General features: G+C 67.6%; 3 protein-coding genes across 3 annotated transcripts in view; 1 reads left to right on the top strand and 2 right to left on the bottom strand.

The window, feature by feature from the left end:
• The window catches only part of CHLNCDRAFT_29505 (hypothetical protein), a gene marked incomplete at its 3' end in the record, with an annotated part of 3,069 nt that extends 1,142 nt beyond the window's left edge, over positions 1–1,927 (bottom strand). The window contains exons 1-7 of the mRNA XM_005851103.1: positions 1,884–1,927; positions 1,567–1,723; positions 1,346–1,420; positions 1,084–1,193; positions 758–900; positions 445–576; positions 153–291 (exon numbers count right to left, since the gene is read on the bottom strand). Coding sequence (XP_005851165.1) covers positions 153–291; positions 445–576; positions 758–900; positions 1,084–1,193; positions 1,346–1,420; positions 1,567–1,653 — 686 coding nt within the window. The remainder of the gene's footprint in view (positions 1–152; positions 292–444; positions 577–757; positions 901–1,083; positions 1,194–1,345; positions 1,421–1,566; positions 1,724–1,883) is intronic.
• A 1,314-nt stretch (positions 1,928–3,241) lies between these two features.
• On the top strand, positions 3,242–5,530 carry CHLNCDRAFT_137784 (hypothetical protein; the record flags this gene model as incomplete). The annotated part of the gene is made up of 8 exons (XM_005851384.1): positions 3,242–3,348; positions 3,502–3,630; positions 3,725–3,864; positions 4,041–4,127; positions 4,287–4,456; positions 4,641–4,706; positions 4,869–4,984; positions 5,185–5,530. 8 exons carry the CDS (start codon positions 3,242–3,244, stop codon positions 5,528–5,530), a joined length of 1,161 nt encoding a protein of 386 aa, XP_005851446.1.
• A 533-nt stretch (positions 5,531–6,063) lies between these two features.
• Positions 6,064–16,638, bottom strand: CHLNCDRAFT_137783 (hypothetical protein; the record flags this gene model as incomplete). The annotated part of the gene is made up of 34 exons (XM_005851102.1): positions 6,064–6,228; positions 6,448–6,612; positions 6,837–6,935; positions 7,089–7,163; positions 7,336–7,423; positions 7,557–8,040; positions 8,163–8,337; positions 8,550–8,765; positions 8,971–9,135; positions 9,331–9,455; positions 9,655–9,759; positions 9,914–10,001; positions 10,171–10,278; positions 10,478–10,661; positions 10,843–10,999; positions 11,143–11,238; positions 11,409–11,571; positions 11,808–11,950; positions 12,121–12,202; positions 12,394–12,495; positions 12,653–12,766; positions 12,959–13,115; positions 13,266–13,416; positions 13,614–13,791; positions 13,952–14,029; positions 14,172–14,222; positions 14,330–14,395; positions 14,592–14,747; positions 14,827–14,974; positions 15,231–15,379; positions 15,591–15,728; positions 15,927–16,139; positions 16,285–16,374; positions 16,612–16,638. The coding sequence occupies 34 exons, from the start codon at positions 16,636–16,638 to the stop codon at positions 6,064–6,066; spliced, it is 4,701 nt and encodes a 1,566-aa protein (XP_005851164.1).
• Between the last annotated feature and the right edge of the window lie 44 nt (positions 16,639–16,682).

Below are 16,682 nucleotides of genomic sequence, written 5' to 3'. Positions count from 1 at the left end.
AGGGGGGAGGGGGAGCATGGGGGAACGTTAGAGGCAGTACAAAGGCCTGACTGGCGAGGGTTTGGGGAAGCGCGAGCATGGGCGAGCGCTGCAGCGAGGCCCCACCTTGCATTGCACCACCCGCCCGCCCGCTGGGCGCCCAGCCCACTCACTTCTCCTTGTCCCGCCGCACTTGGTCCAGCAGGCCCGCCACCCACTCGGGGTCGTGCAGGGGCTCAGCCCAGAAGGGGCCGCCCATCTGGAAGCCGGCGCCCGTCTCGGGGCACTGCTGCGGTACCGCGGGGCCCGCGCCTGCGGGCAGGCGCGCAGGCAGCCGGCCGAGGGAAGGCAGCCAGTCGGGAGGGCCCGGAAAGCCGCCAGCCAGGGGGAGGCGAGGGCGCGGCAGGAGCGGCGGCAGCCGGGCGTCGCTGCACCTGCAGTACCGCCAGCTGGCGCGCCGCCCACCTGGCATGTACTTGACGCTGTTGCCGCCCCCCTTGACCGCCTTGCGCCCCACCCGCTGCCAGTAGAAGGAGTCGCAGCCGGTGCTCTGCCACACGTAGCCCAGCCGGGTGGCACTGTTCTTCACCTCGGCGGCTGCAGGCGGGCGGCGGGCATGCGGCGAGCAGGGGGCCGGTGGGTTGGGGCCGCTGAGCGCTCGCCATCCCTGCTTTCCCTCAGGCTTTAGCATCGGGCAGCGGGTGCCGCGCGCCCGCCCGCCAGCCTGGCGGCCAGCACACGCGGCAGCTGCCCGGCAGCTGCGCGGCAGGCGGCGCACCCGAGGTGTAGACCCTCACAAAGATGCGGATGTAGAAGTCGATGGAGAGGGAGAGGACGGGGCGGATGTGGCGCTTGTGCCGCGCCGCGTGCTGCTCCAGGCTGGCCAGCAGGATGCGCAGCGCCATCTCGTGGCAGTACGGCCTGGCGGTACGGGGTGGCAATACATGGGCCGGCACGGTGTGGGAAGAGGGAGGCGGTGTGGAGCGGCGGGCTGGGCGGGTGGCCCTCCTCGGCCCGCCCTGCGCCTGCTGCAGAGCACCTCTGCCCCACCTCGCACACAGACTGCGAGGGCACGCACTCTCTCAAGCACGGAGCACCGCTCACTTGTGCAGGGGGTAGGATCCGTATTTGGCGTAGCAGGCCTCCCCGTTGTTGCCGCACAGCACCGCCATGTCTGTGGCCGTCACCAGCAGCAAGCCGCCCTCTGCCACCGCCTGCAGCATGCAGGCACGGCGCTTCAGCTGTGCGGGCAAGCAGGCAGGCAGGCAGGCGGCGGGCAAGGCAGGCGGGGCAGAGGAGGAGGTGCGCTGTGGAGCTGCCCGGAGTGCGCCGCGCCGCCTGCGGTACGCTGCCACCTGGTCCTTGCCTGTACCGCCGAATCCAGCAGCTTGGAGGGGCTGCCATACGGGTCCAGATCTACAGCATCAAACAGCCCCATGTTCTGCAGGCAGGCAGGCAGGCAAGGCAGGTAGGCACAACCGGTCGCTGAGGTGCATGGGAGGGCGCAGGCACAGTCCCGCCGGAAGCAGGAGCAGGGAGGCGCGCGGGTGGGTCCAGCAGGCGGCCGGCGCGGCGGGCGCCGCCGACCTGCAGGCACGCGAGCCGCGCGTCGCCCACGCTGGGCGTCACTTTCTGCTTCGCCACGCCGCCGTTGAACTCGATGTTGCGCTTCATGCTCTCCACGACCGAGGGGTCCAGGTCGTTTGCCACCACCTCGCGCACACCTTCCAGCTCCGCAGCATACCTGCAGGGCAGCAGGCAGGCCGCCGGGCGGCAAGAAGGTCGGAGCCGGGGCATTGCGGCAGCACTGGGGGGCCTCCCGTCGTCAGCCTGGCCCGCCGCAAGCTCGCCCACGCCCGCAGCAGTCGGTCAGATATCGTCGGGACCAGCCTGCACGGGCTCACCTGATGGCACGCAGGCCTGAGGCTGCTAGCCCCTCCAGCACTCTGATGCCCTCCCCCGCCTGCGGCGGCGCGGCGCCCTTGCCCGCCAGCCCCGCGTTGCGGACCTTCTGGAACATCTTGCGGGCCGCCCCGCTCTCAATCTCACGCTCCCGCTGCGCAATGAAGTACTTGAGCACTGCGGGGAGGTGGCGCCGGCGTGGGGCAGCAGCCAAGGTGAGGCGATGCAGCCAGCAGGGCCCCAGCGCCGCCGCCGCACCGACTGCATCCGCCGCCTGCTGCAGCGCATGTGGAGCTGTAGGTCCATGCAGTTCCTATGGCGGGCCCATCCCACTCTGGGCGCACCAGACAGGCTCATGTCTCTGTTGATGACCTGGGCAGGGTTGAAGAAGACGTCGTTGCCGCTCTGCAGGATGCTGGCCTTGCCCTCTGTGCGCACCGTGAAGCCATCTGGCACGGCGGGCCTGCTCAGGGGTAGCCAGCATGATGGCATCATGCAAAATCTGCTTGCCGCAGCACCCAGTGCCCAGCAACGACCGACCCGCTCGAGGCGGCGGCGGCGGCAACTGTCGGCCCTTGTGGTGTCGGCCGCAGAGGCAATGCGGTATGCCCCCGTGCAATCCAGACACCCATTCTGCGTGTGGAGGCGGCAGCAGGGCAGTTGGGGCTCACTTGCTGCAGGACTCCACAGCCGCCATTCTCGCGATGTCGGCCGCCGCCTGAATGCACGGCCTGGACCAGCTAAGCGGCGCTATCCGCTTGCAGAGAGCGAGTATGTTGGCGCCTCAGTCAGTGCAGACGCGAATGTCAGGGCACATGCACGTGGCTTGCCGGGTCCTGGGCTGCCGGTGAAAGGATTGCACACTCAGAAATGCATGCATGCCCAAATGGAGTCGCCAGGCGGTGTTGGAAAGTTGGCGGCATGGCGGCGGCGGTCGGCGACGGTGTGTTCCTGTTAAACTGGGCAGAGCGAGCATGCATGCAAGTCTTCTACCGAGCCAGTGAAATGCACAGGATACCAGCTCCCGATACAAACTCTGCAGCAGGCAGTGGGCCCGCATGGCGGAGGTTCAAAGCGTCACCTTCACCCAGCACCGCTGCCCGCTGGGCACCCGGTGCTTCCAAGTGCCACGCATGGGCATCCCAGCTGCTTTCGATTGACCATGATGCATGAAAGAGATGATGAGAGGCTGTACCAGACGGATGCAGCCATCCAGGGTACAGGAACAGGCACGGGACGGCCACTCCCTGCTTTGCCGCCAGCCAGCCTGGCGGCGAGGTGGCAAAGATGGTTTCGGGGCGTCTGCCTCCCCGCCGGCACTTGCATCGCCGCCTGTCAACTGAATGTGCGCTGCTGCAACATGCAGCGAGCGTTGAGCTTTGCGCACAGCGTGCTCGCGCTGCAGCAGGTCCACCGCTGGTCTCCAGACGTGGCGCTGGCCATACTGAGCTGTGGCAGTCTGCGTTCGTGCGCTGCCGCCCCCCAGGCTGCGCACCGAGCGGGGCGCCTCCACGTTGTTGCGAGCAGCGCGGGGAAGGCCGCTGTGACGGCCCAGGAAGCAGGGGTTCAGCCCGAGCTGCCGCTCTGTGAGCGCGAGGCGCGGCATGCCGTGCCCCTCAGCGACTTGCTGGCCTGGCAGGCGGCGGCGCAGCGGCAGGTGGAGGCAGTGGGGGACAGCTGGGCGCAGCAGGACGAGGGCCCCTCCGCGGAAGACCTGCAGGCAAGGAGGCCTGGCGCGGGGGCGGGGAGGTGTGGCGGCCTTTGAGCAGTATCCGCCGCTCGTGCAGGTGCCCCTTTCTCCACCGTCGCGCGCTTGCTCTCCCCCCTTTCCGGGCTTCCACAGCCTTGCCATCATGCTGCAAACAGAGCTGAACTGGCTGCTGGACGACTCCCTGGCCGCCTGGGCGCGCCCCGGCGGCGACTGGCGCAGCATCAGGTGGCAGCAACTGGAGCGGGACCTGAAGGAGGCGGCAGGGGTTGCGGGTGGGCGCTGCCCAGTACCGGGTGAAGCTGCGGGGCCGCTGCATTCGCTGGGTGAGCCGAGCCACACGTGGCGCATGAGCCTGCCTTCGTGGGGCTGCCATCTGACCCTGTACTGACCGCTGCTCTGACCTCACATCTCCTGCATTCACTGCATGCACTGACGCATGCGCCTGCAGAGGCGGTGTGGGAGCAGCGGCTGCAGCAGCGCATCCCGCTGCAGTACCTCACCGCCACCGCCTTCTGGCGGGACATCGTGCTGTCAGGTGACATCCTGGCCGCCTGGCCTGCCAGGAGGCAGCAGGGCTAGCGTGTATGCTGCCTCTTGCAAGCCGTCCGTTCACCGTCCTGGCGCCCGCCCGCTTAACTTGCTCTGATGCCTTGGCCTGCTGCTGCCCACCAACCGCTTGCCTGCCCGCCTGCAGTGGGCCCAGGCGTGCTGATTCCCCGCCCGGAGACGGAGCTGGTCATCGATTTTGTGCAGGAGGCGGTGGCCGCCGCCCCCGAGCTGGCCCGCGGCGCCTGGGCAGACCTGGGGACGGGCAGCGGGGCGCTGGCGGTGGGGGTGGCGCGGGCGCTGCCGCAGGCGCAACAGGTGGGCGAGGCGGTGCACGGGCTTCACGCGCTGCCTGGCGGTATGCGACAGCCCACAGCCGCGCTGCAGTGCCCCCACAGCCGCCGTCCCGGGCCTTGTCCATTGTCTGCTGACCTGTGCGCCCGCTGTTTGCCGCTGCACCCTCACTGCCCGTGCGTCCTCTCCCCTGCCTGGCGCTGTGCAGGTGTACGCAGTTGACTTGAGCCCAGTGCCGCTGTCGTATGCGGCTTTCAATGCGCGCAGGCTGGGCGTGGGGGAGCGCGTCTCGCCGCTCCAGGCAAGGCTCGGCGCGTGCCTTCCTGGCCAGCGCCTGCCATGCCGGCTGCTGCACAGCCATGATCGAATCTGCGCTGTCTGGTGCGAGGGCAGCCACTGCCCGCCATCCACCTGTGCTGCCCTGTTCTGCCTGCAGGGCAGCTGGTTTGAGCCACTGGAGGCGGCGGGGATGCCCCAGCTGGCCGGGGTGGTCAGCAACCCGCCCTACATCCGCTCCACAGACATGCCCAGCCTGCAGGCGGAGGTGGGCAGGTGCGCTCGGAGGCAGGGCGTGGGCGCACAGGCGGGCAGTCTCTTTCCTCTGCTGCCTCTGTGCCCTGAGGCCACACCGCCAGCTGCACTCCCCTGCTGCTTCAGCAGTAGAAGTGCAGCACGCGATTTTGAGGCCCTGGCCGGGCCTCCCGCATGCATGTGCCTCGAACTTCATACGAGGGTATCCCCATGCTCCGTAGGCACGAGCCGCACCTGGCGCTGCACGGCGGCGAGGGCCTGGGCATCGACTGCCTGCTACCCATCTGCATGGGGGCCGCCCGCCGCCTGCAGCCCGGCGGCTTCCTGGCGCTGGAGACGGCGGGAGGCGAGCAGGCACACTACATCGCCGACCTGCTGTCCCACATGCGGCGCAGCGCGCTGGGCGGCTGTGGCCCCGCAGACGGCATCACCGGGGGCAGCGGCGTGCCGGGCAGGGAGCAGCTGGCGTTTGAAGACGTGCGGGTGAGGAGGGACCTGAGGGGCGTGGACCGCTTTGTGACTGCCAGCCGCGCCGCCGCACCCGCCACCGGCCCAGAGGATGAGTGAGGAGGCGGCGGGGTGCGCGGAACAGCGGCTCCGTCTCGAAGCCCCATTTCCCAGCCTGCACTTGCATCGCTGCACGAGCGTACATCGCTCGCCATTTCCACGTTCAGTGCAGTAGGTTAGAGTACTCGTGCCTACTATTTTATAGCGCCCCATCCTGCCTCTACCCCACCCCTGCAGCACCCCCATGCTAGTTGAATTGCCACCCCCCTTGCCTGAATCCCTCTGTGCGGTTACTGACTGCCAAATGTACGTGCTGCCAACACATGTCCTGCACTAGTATTTAATACCTGTCTGCAAATCCAGCTGCCTGGTGACACCTGTAGGTGTGCTTTGCTAGCAGCTCACAATCCTGGCGCCCAATCCGAGGTGTTAACCGCAGGGGCGCCCCTCTGCCAAAACAACAGCTGGGGTGAACACACAACACAGCAGGACGTTGCTTGTCTCTGCAACCTGCTTCTCTCGCGCGGCGGGGCCGCAGCTTTCCCAGCTGCCGCTGCTGGCGCTCAGCTGTGGCGCCTCCCTCCGCCAGCATGTCAGTCGGAGGGGGCATAGTCCGACTCGTTCTCGCTCTCGCTCTCCTCCTCCTCGCTGCCGCTCTCCCTGTACTTGGGCGCCGGCTTGTTGACCGCCGCGCGGCGGGGCGCCACCTGGCGGGCGGGGGCGGGGGAGATGGTCATGTCCACAACGTCGTCCTCGTCCTGCAAGAGGGTGGTAGATGGAAAGAGGACATGAGGGCGGGCGGGAAGGCAGAGCGGAGCAAAAGGAGGGTGGAAGGCATGGGCGCTGCTGGAGAGGATGTGCCACTCCCACGCCCACGTCGTGCCCGGCAAGGACAGGGAGGGGGCCCGGTGGCAGGCGCCGCCCGCTGCGCAGTAATGGCAGCAGGCCAGCCACGGGGCACAGGGGCGGAGACCTACCTCAGAGTCGGAGGAATCCACCACAGCCTTGCCCTTGCCCTTGCCGCCCGCCGCGGGCGCCGCCGCCTTCTTGCCCAGGTTGCTGGCCGGGCGTGGCGCGGCGGCGGCCGCCGCCTTGGGCTTGCCCGAGTTCTTGTTGAAGGGGCTGGGGCGCATGCGCTGGACCTGCGGCGGGGAGGAGGGCGGGGTGACGGCAGGCTCAGCAACACACTCGCACAGTAGTAGCCTAGGTATGAGCATGCCGGCACTGCATGAAAGGAGGTGGTGGGCCGCTTTGACCCAGCACCAGCACCAGCTCATCCACCCCTGTGCCACCCAGGTCCCATTCCCAGCCGCTGCTCTCCTCCCAGTGTGCGCACGCGCACACACACACACACACGCGCGCATACCTTGGCCTTGGGCGCTGGCACGGGCGAGGCCGCCTCTTCGTTGGCCAGGTCGAAGTCGTAGGAGCCGCTGCCGCTGGGCTTGCTAGTGTTGGCCATGGCCTGCGGGTTGGTTGGAGGGGAGGGCGGGCGGGAGAGTGAATGCACTGGCAAGTCGAGCAAGTGGGTGGGGATGGAGGGAGGACACTGCCAGCCGGGGCTTGCTGATGAGCCATAGACCACTTCTGCCCCAGGCTCCCGGCCCAGGCGGCACACCTTGGCTGCCAGCGTCTTCTTGGGCTCCGGCTTGCTGCGCTTCTTGGGCTCCGGCTTGACGGCGGGGCTGTTGACCTGCGCAGGATGGCGTGCAAAGACCGGGCTGAGACAGCTGGGAACAGCCGGGGTGGCAGGCTGCCAGCACGGCCCGACAGACGCCCGACCCCCAGGCATGGCAGCAGTTGCGGCGGCAATAAAACAATAACATCACGGAGGAAGAAGGGCAGCAGCAGGAGGTGGGCAGCACCAGCAGCAGCAGCCACACCTCGTCGTCGTCGTCGCTGAACTCCAGCTCAGACTCAGACTCCTCCTCGCTCTCCTCATCCTCATCCTCGCTGCACCCAACCAGCCAGCCAGCCAAACGACGCAGCTCTCATCAGAAGCCGTGTGCAGCAGCTATACAGCGACCCGAAGGCTCAGCTGCTGCAACCCACCACAGCGCACCCACTGGCAGCCCAGCTGACGCACCTGATGACCACCACCTTGGCCGTCTTCTTGGCCGCAGCGGCGGCGGCTGCACGGCCCGGCCGCGCCCCCGCACCCGTGGCCGCTGTGCCACGGCTGGCAGAGGGCGTGGGCGCCGCGGCGGCAGGGCCGCCGGGGCTCAGCCCCAGCTTGCCCATGCGGCCAGCCAGGCGAGCCAGCAGGCTCATCTCCTCCTCCGGTGGTGGCGGTGGCGCCGCCACCGGCGCCGCCTCCTCCTCCTCCTCGCTCTCCTGCCGGCTGGCCGCCGGCTTAGCTGCCGCAGCCTTGGGCCTGGCTGCAGCCGGCTTGCGTGCAGCCGCTGCCGGCTTCTTGGTGCCCGCCGCAGCGGCGCCCGTCTGCTGGCTGATCTGCATGCTGGTGGCGCCCAAAGGCGCAGGCGCGGCGCGGGGTGCTGGCACGGCCCGCTGACGAGGCGCTGGCGCCTTCTTGGGCTGCGGGCGCTCATCCTCAGAGTCATCGAAATCGTCTGAAGGCAGGCAGGGCAGTTCAACCCACCAACACGTAAGCCGCCACCAGCCCACTCCTGCAGCATACTACCGCCCCTCCAACCGCCTCCATCCGCCTATCCATCCATGCATGCCAGCCCACCCTCTGAGCTGGAGAGGTCGGCGTCGCTCTCGTCGTCGCTCCACTGGTTGCGCTTGCCCTTGCTCTTGGCCGCCGCCTTCTTTGCTTGTGCCTTCTGCCCTGCCTTGGCCCGCGCCTGCTGCCGCACCAGCTGCGACCCCTTGCGCTCCGCCTCCTCATCAAACCCATCCAGCGCCTGCAGAAGGGGAACAGCAGGGCAGGGCACAGCTCAGCGTGCACCTCAGCGCAGCGAGGCACTCCCTGGCATGCACGTCCGACCGGCAGCATCCCTGCCACTGCCATGCCCCGGGGCAATTCCCACCACCACCACCACAATTCCCAAGCACCAGCCAGCCCCAACCGCCTGCCCCCTGCTGCCCAACGGCCCCTAGGGCACACGAGGCGCACCATCTCAAACGCGTCCAGGTCTGACCGCCACATGTCCTTCTCCGTGGTGGCCCGCAGCCGCTGCACAGTTGCCTGCCAGTCCTCCGACTCCGACTGCAGCGCCTGCACCTTCTCCAGCGTCAGGCTGGACAGAGGCATGGACAGCAGGTAGTCGTAGGAGGCGGGCGCTGAGGCGCCGCCCTCGCCGTCGCCATCCTCGCCCTCGTCGATGGCTGCCTGCGGGGGGAGCAGGAGGGGCAGGAGCTGATTGAGTGCGACGGTGGTAGGCCAGCGGCCGACGTGCATGGGCCGGGAGGCAGGCGCCGCTTTGGTAGCCATCCAAGCGCCAGCCTGACGTTGCGGCACGGCCTGTCGAGCTGTTTGCATGTGCAGCCGGCAGGCCTCGTCCACACCCACCAAACACACCCACCGCGCCGCCCACCTGCTGCGCCGCCTTCTTCTGATTTGGCAGCTTGTCGTAGCCCTCATCCTCCAGCTCGCCCTCCACATCCTTCTTGCGCCGGTTGCTCAGCTTCAGCTGGCCGCCCACCACCGCCAGGATGAAGCGCACCTTGTTGCTGATGCGCAGCAGGTCGGCCTCGGCAGCCTGCATGTGTATGTGTGTGTGTCGGCATTGCTCAGCACAGCCCAGCCTGAGGAGCATGCAGCAGCCAGCCCAAATGCCACCCCAGCCCTGTGCAGCAGCTCAGAACAGCCAAACAGATGACAGAGCATTCCCCCGGCGGGCCGGCATGGTCCCCGGCCCCGCCGGTGACCAGCAGCAGAGCACAGCGTGGCGCACCCGCAGCAGCGCTGCGCGGCGCTTGACGTAGTAGGCGAGGCGCAGGTCGTAAAAGTCGCGCAGGATGTCCTCGGGGGAGGCGTACTTCTGGATGGCGCCCTCGGCGTTGAACAACATCATGTTGCCTGGGGGTGGAGCGCAGGGCGACGTCAGAGAAAGGGGGTGTGCGGGTGTGGAGGTGGGCCAGCAAGGCAGAGGCTTGGAGACGAGCATGAGGGGTGTGGGGAGTACGCGGAGGCCAGCAGGCACAGGCCGGCAGCAGGCACAGAGCTTGGTGCCCTGCGGCCTGCCTCGCCCGCCAGCCCGCCATGCCGCCTCGCCCACCTGTGGAGATCTTGGTCTTCAGCTTGAACTTGTCCAGCAGCCCCGCCGCCAGCGCCTCGCGCATCTTGGACTCGCTGAGCGTGACGCGGAAGTGCACCACCAGGTCTGAAGGCAGCAGGAGGACACGGCAGGCGGGGCGGGCGTCAGGCAACAGGGCGCCGGGGTGTGGCAGTCCTGGATGACGCGTGCACGCACGCGCACACAAATATACACACACACACACACAACCCTCACCCTCCCTCCCTCCCTCCCCGCCCACCCGTGTGGTACTCCTTGTAGTCCTGGATGAAGGGGGTGGCGTTCTTGTCCTCCGGCTTCACCATCTCCTCCAGAAACTCCTTGTAGTCCTGTGGCGAGCGAGCAGGCAGGCAGGCAGGGGCGGGGGCGGCAGGCACACGCCGGTGAAGCCACGCGAGCGTGGCGGCGCTGCAGGCATCCCCGCCAGAGCTGTCCCATGCCAGCAGCTGGCACGAGAGCAGGCCTCAGTGCCAGGGTGGGAGAGGAAAGGACGCCAACCTGCGTCCACTTGCGGATGGGCAGCTCTGTAATGTCCAGGGTGGTGTCGTCCACCTGGTTGATCACGCCACAGATCTGGTACGACTTGCCGCTGGTCTTGGTGGGCACCTGCGGGGCAGCGGTAAGGGTGGTGGCAGGCAGCGGTAGGTGGCGTGGGGGGGTCCACAGGTGGCCACGCACAATGGGGCCTGAGCTGGGCGCGTGCTGGCCTCGCCGGTGCCACCCAGCTCCCAGGCGGCGGCCCTGCTCTTGCCGCTGGAACGCGAAAGAATAAGGGTCTGTACCACGTGCTGTGCAGTGGTCGTACCTCCTCGATGGTGCCCTTGAACCCACGGTACCACGGCTTCATCGCCACGGGCTGCTCGCCGTCCAGCATGAGCCGCAGGTTGGCCACAATGTCGCGGGGGTTGAAGTTGGGGATGGAGGTGGACCAGCCGGTGCCGATGCCCTCTGCGCCATTCACCAGCACCGTGGGCACAACGGGCATGTACCTGCGGCAGGGGGCGCGCAGCAGGGTGGGCAGGCGAGGGCAGCAAGGAGGCCTGACGAGAGGCAGTTTCAGCGCCACAGGATGGCCGGCTGGTGGATAATCCTCACAGGTTATCCTGCACAGGTCCGGCAAGCCGCTGCCCTTCCAATGCAGCACCCCCAGGCCCGCGCAGCCCCACCCACCACTCCGGCTCGATGCTCTGCCCCTCCTCGTTCAGGTATGCCAGCAGGCGGTCGTCGTGCTCGTTGAACAGGTGGCGGGTGAGCGGCGCCAGGCGGGTGAAGATGTAACGGGGGCTGGCGGCGTCCTTGCCGCCCTGCAGCCGCGTGCCAAACTGGCCTGCAGGCCAGGAGGCAGGCAGGCACGCGGATAAGGAACACAGCTGGTGGCCCCGAGTTGGTGCTGCGCTCGCTCCCAGCCCCCTGCCAGCCTTCCTGCCATCCAGCCCAGCCCCAGACCCGCAGGCCGCAGCCTGCACCCACCCTGCGGCACCAGGTAGTTGACGTTGTTGGACCCCACAAAGTCCTGGGCCAGGCCCACGATGGTGCCCGACAGCGAGGCCTCGCCGTGGTGGTAGGCTGCAGGGAGGGGGGCAGGCAGGCACACGCGTCAGGCACCAAGGGCGGCGGGTGAGCAGTGGGGTCCAGCAGCCCCCTGGGGGCAACAGTATCTCCAGCTGGCAGGCAACAGCTCCTGCAGCCCGCCGCTCAGTGCCCTAACCCCAGCCTGACTCAGGCCTCCACCTCACCCGAGTGCTCCGACACGTAGCCCGACAGCTGCGACACCTTGACGTCGGTCTTCAGGTTGCGCTTGAAGCAGGCAAACATGATCTTGCGCTGCCCCGGCTTCAGCCCGTCCACCATGTTGGGGATGGAGCGCTCCAGGTCGGCCCGAGAGAACAGGATCAGCTCCTGAGGGCAGAGCAGCATGGGCAGGGGGAGCGCCAGGCAGTGGGGCAGATGGGCGGGGCAGAACCCCACCGACGGGCGGGGTTTGGGAGCGGGACCTCCAGCTGGAGACGGGTCAGAGCAGCTTGCTGGGACGCCGAGCAGCCATCTGTGCTGAGCGCGGGTTTTGGGCCATGCCAACCCAACAACTCAGCTACCCAGAGCCCTCCCTGATGGCACCCTCCCACACACCAACACACCTTGTGCACAAACTGGGAGTAGGAGATGGTGTCAGCGGTGTGGTCCAGGAAGGTGCCGGGCGAGAAGGCCTGCAGCCACTGCTTGCGGTCCTCCACCTTCTTCTTGCTGAACGCCATCTCCAGCGCCTGCCCGTCGGCATCGCCTGCAGCCAGGCGAGGCGAGCCAAAGCAAGGCGGGGGAAGGCAGACCGGTGACGCTGGTGGCGGTGGGGCTCCCAGCGGCAGACTAGGCCCGGCCGCACCGCACAGCCGGGGTGCCTTCAAAGCTGCTGCGGCAAACAGACAGGCCAGGCGCCAGCAGCCGGCCACCCACCGTCCCACACAAACTCCTTGCGGTGCGACTGGATGTTGGCAAAGTACTGTTTGGCCTCGTCGGCGGTGGAAGTACCCAGACCCTGCGGGGAGGTGGTGTAGGGGCTGTTTTGATGGTAGAGGATGCTGGTAAAGCAGTGAAGTGGCATGGCATCATGGCAGTCCCTGCCACGCCAGCAGGCAGCCGCTGTCCCGAAACGGGAGGCGGCCGCCTCCTCAGCCAGCTCGGCGTGGGCAACCACAGCATGCGCAGCGCCCCACCCGCACAACCCACCTTAAAGTACTTGATGGTCCAGCCCCGCGTGTTGTGCGTCTCCGACCACTCCTCGTACTCGGGCATGGTGTAGAAGCTGATGGTCTCCTTGCCCTTGGTGGCCTGTGGCACGGCTTGGGGCGGCGCCAGGGAGGCGTGGCGTGGGACGCCAGCAGGAGGGGCAGGCCAGGCTGGCGGGCCTGGCGTTCTGACAGCTGGTGGGACACACTTGGCAGGGCTGCTTCTCTTCCCCTTTTCAGCCAGGATGTCTCCGGCGTACCTTGATGATGGGTGTGATGAACTCCACCAGGAAGCCGGGCAGCTTAAGGAGGGAGGGGTAGAAGTGGTGGAAGTAGTTCATGATGAGGCCCTTGATGTGGGAGCCGTCGTGGTCCTGAGAGCAGGCATGGGCGCACGGCGAGGGCGCACGGCGAGGGTGGGCCGAGGGAGGGAGGGAGCGCGGCAAAGTGCCCGCTGCCAGCCTTGGCAACTGTAGAGTCTGGGACGGGACACCATTGCGTCCCTGCCCTGCCTGGCTGTCCCTGCCCTGCCTGGCTCCAACCGACAGCCTGCCCCAGCCCCACACCTGATCCGTCATGATCATGAGGTGGCCGTAGCGCAGGCTCTTGGCGTCAGTGTACACCTTGCCGTGCTGCAGGCCCAGGATCTGCTTGATGTTCTGGATCTCGGCGTTGCCGGTGATCTGGGCAGCGCTGGCATCCCGCACGTTCAGCAGCTTGCCCCTGGGCGGAGGGAAGGGCGACGGAAGGGCCAGGCGCGGTGTGGGTGCACTGCGGCGCCTCAGACCCTGGCAGCTGATGTGTGAGCTGGCTCTGTCCAGGACCCTCCTGGCCATCATCCCCAGCAGTTACCCAGCCCCCGCCGCTGCGCACCTGAGGGGGAAGACGCCGAAGCGGTCGCGCCCCACCACGCTGAGCCCCGCCACCGCCAGCGACTTGGCCGAGTCTCCCTCGGTGAGGATGAGGGTGCAGCCTGCGCTGTTGCGGCCGCCCGCGTCGTTGGCGTCCTCCAGCTTTGGGATGCCTGCGGGCAGCAGAAGGGGGAGAGGAGTTTCAACCCAGGGGAGTGGGTTGTTAAGAGGGCAGCAGGCAGCAGCAGCACAGGCCCCCTGGTCCCACAGTAGCAACCAAAGCCCTGCCGAATTCCAGCAGCACTGCAGACTGTGGCCACTGCTGCCGGCTGCCTGGTCCTGTGGTCAACAGAAACAGTGTGCCACTCACCGGTGAGGCGCTGGCGCTTGGCTCCGTCTCCCTTCTTCAGCTCCTTGTCTGCCTTGAAGGAGGCAAAGGAGAGGATGGAGTTGACCACGCCACAGTTGGCCACCTTCTTCAGGAAGGCGTCGGGCAAGTCGCACTTGGAGCCAAAGCTGCTGGCCCGCAGCGTCAGCGTGTCCTTGGTCTGCAGATGAGGGGCAGCGGAAGATGGCGCGGTGGAAGCGGTGAGGCACAGGAAGGCGAGCAGGCACACCACGATGGCAGGGGCGCAGTGCGAGCCGCTGGTGAGTCCGGGTCGTCTCCCAGGGTCCTGCCCTCTGCTTGCTGCTGCCGACTCTGCCCACCTGGGAGTCAAAGGCGGGGTTCTCGATGAGGCAGTTGACAAAGACCCACAGGTAGTTCTTGGCCATGAAGGGCTTGACCTGCGAAGGGAGGGGCGGCGGGGAGCAGCAGGGATGCACGGGTCAAGAGAGGCAGCAGCAGCAGCATGGCCCATGGCAGCAGCTCTGGTGCAATGCACGACTGGGCAGAGCAAGCAGAGAAGCAGGCAGCGGTGCAGCTCACGTTGGCCTTCTTGTCCTTCTTGTTGATCATGTCACACAGGTATTTAACCACCTGCAGTGCAGCGGGAGGGCAGGGGGTGATCGGAGGGTGAGCGAGGCAGGGAAGGCAGGACAGCCGGTAGGTTTTAGAAGGGTGTGTGGGCTGCAGCCAGGCCCCACCTGGTCTGAGATGTAGTTGACGTGGGTACCGCCCTTGCTGGTGCAGATGGCGTTGACAAACGACACCTGTGCAGGCAGGCGGGCGGGTGGGAGGAGTTGGCACATGCAGGCTCCTTCCCTGGCCCAGCCCCCTTCTCTCACGAGTGCCGCCCTGCTCTCACCTCTCCTCTCCCACCTCCCCTACACAGCTGCCATCAGTCAACCTCTGCTCCTCCCCCTCCCCCTCCGGCTCCCTCCAATCCACCCGCACCCACCCACCCACCTGGTTGAACTGGCCCTCGGTGGGGGCGATGCACACCTCCCAGCGGTCTGAGATGCGCTCGTACACGCGCGTGGGGCCCTCGTCCTTGGGGCCCAGGTACATGTCCACATACTCCTGGAACGACTTCACCTTGAGGCGCTGGCCGTTGTAGAAGACCTGCAGCTTGGGTGCAGGGGGTGAGCAGCAGGCAGGAAGCTGAGCGGGCGCCGCTCGCCACCCCACTCCCCACACCCACCTTGACCGTCTTGCCCAGCAGCCCCGCCATGTCATACACCCGCTTGCGCATCAGCTCCACCGACTCCTGCTCCAGGTCCTCCATGCCAAAGCGCGCCAGGTCAGGGTAGAAGGTGATGCAGGTCCAGTTCTCGTCCGCCTTGCAGTCGCTGCGGGGTGCGCGGGAAGGGACAGGCGGGGCGAGGCGCGCAGGGTGGGCGCTGGGGGCGCAGGCAGGGAGGCCGCCCGGCCTGAAATGCACCCCAGCATGCTGCCACACCTGCTGGGCCGCACGTCTGTAGTCCTTCCCCAGTCCCACCAACCACCACACCACACCACCCCACCACCACACAACCCAGCCCGCGGCCACCACATCCCCCCTCACACATGCACACACACACCGACAGGCAGCAGGCGGCCACGCACGTGATGACGGGCTGCCCTTTCTTGGACATGTTCTGGGTGAAGGTCTGCTTGTAGCGCCGCCCGCGCTTGCCGTCGCACGTCTCCACCACAAACTTGGTGGAGAAGATGTTGGCCAGCTTGGCGCCGTACCCGTTGCGCCCGCCCGTCACCTGCGAGCGGCAAGCCAGGCAGGTAGGGTGGGCAGGCAGGCAGGCAGGCAGGTGCAGCCAAAGGAAGGTCCCGCTCTGCTCTTCCCCAGAGCCTCAGGCAGGCCTGCCGCAGGGCCACCTGCACGCCAGCTCCCCGGACCCGGTGCACTTGCGGGAGCCCCCTGCCCCACTCTGTCCTGTCCTGCCCAGCCCCCGTCCTGCCCCCTCCCACCTTCTTCTCGTTGTCGTTGTAGTTGGAGGAGGTGAGGAGGTTGCCAAAGATGAGCTCCGGCACGTAGATGCCCTCCGTCTTGTGCACCTCCACCGGGATCCCAGCCCCGTTGTTCATCACCTTGATGGAGCCCTTGTCCTGCAGCGGGTGCGGTGGCGCGGAGGGTGGGGCGTGCGGGTCGGAAGGTGAGCAGGCGAGCGCGTGCCGAGCGACACGAGAGCAGCGAGGAAAGGCCGTGCCCGGATGCAGACGGCTGCATTTCTCTGTGTGCAGCAGAGGTTTTGCACATGCCCGCACCACAGCCCCGTGCCCGCCGCGTCCCAGCACCCAGCTCACCGCATCCACGTCCACCCGCAGTGTGTCCATGCTTGCGTCCCGGACCTTGTTGTCGGCGGCGTTGACCAAGATCTCGTCAAAGATTTTGTACAGGCCGGGCACGAAGTCGATGCTCTTGTGCACCATCCGCTCGCCGTCGTGCACCCACAGCTGCTGCTGCTGCCGCTCGGTGCTGCCGATGTACGTGTCGGGGCGCAGCAGGACGTGCTCCACCTGTGGCGCGGCGGCACGGTGAACGAGCCGCCGGGTGGGTTGATGGAGGCACTCACGAGGGCAGGGCTGGCGGCAGTGGGCATCGGGCAGGGGGCAGGGAGGCAGGCAGCAAGCCCCCCGGCCTCCCTGCCATCAGCCAGCGCACCTGCGTAACCTTCTGGTAGGTCTCCTCAATCGTCTTGCCGCCCTTGTTGGCAACCGCCAGGGGCGCCTTGGCGGCCTTGACCTTGCCGCCCTGCAGAGAGCAACGGGGCAGGGTGGGCGGCTGGTTGGCGGCGGCAGCTGGCGGCGGCAACGCCCAGTCGGCATCCATCTGCATAGGTGCCACCCCAGTGATTCCAGCCGCAGCATCGAGACCCGCCAGCAGCGCCCGGAGAGCCATGACGCAGCGCTCGCTCCTTCCGACAGCCAGCCGGCGGCACCCGCCCTGCCCCCATGTTCAAATCCCCCGTGCCTTGGAGGGCTGGGCCACATTCTCAGAGACAGCGTCGACCTCCATCGCGGCACGCTGCCGCTGGCTGTCGGTCGGGAGGTGCTGCCAAT

Source organism: Chlorella variabilis (genome assembly GCF_000147415.1).
Source record: "Chlorella variabilis unplaced genomic scaffold CHLNCscaffold_2, whole genome shotgun sequence".
Taxonomy (NCBI): domain Eukaryota; kingdom Viridiplantae; phylum Chlorophyta; class Trebouxiophyceae; order Chlorellales; family Chlorellaceae; genus Chlorella; species Chlorella variabilis.
The sequence above is the reverse complement of the archived record's forward strand: the minus strand, read 5'-3'. Positions and strand labels throughout refer to the sequence as shown.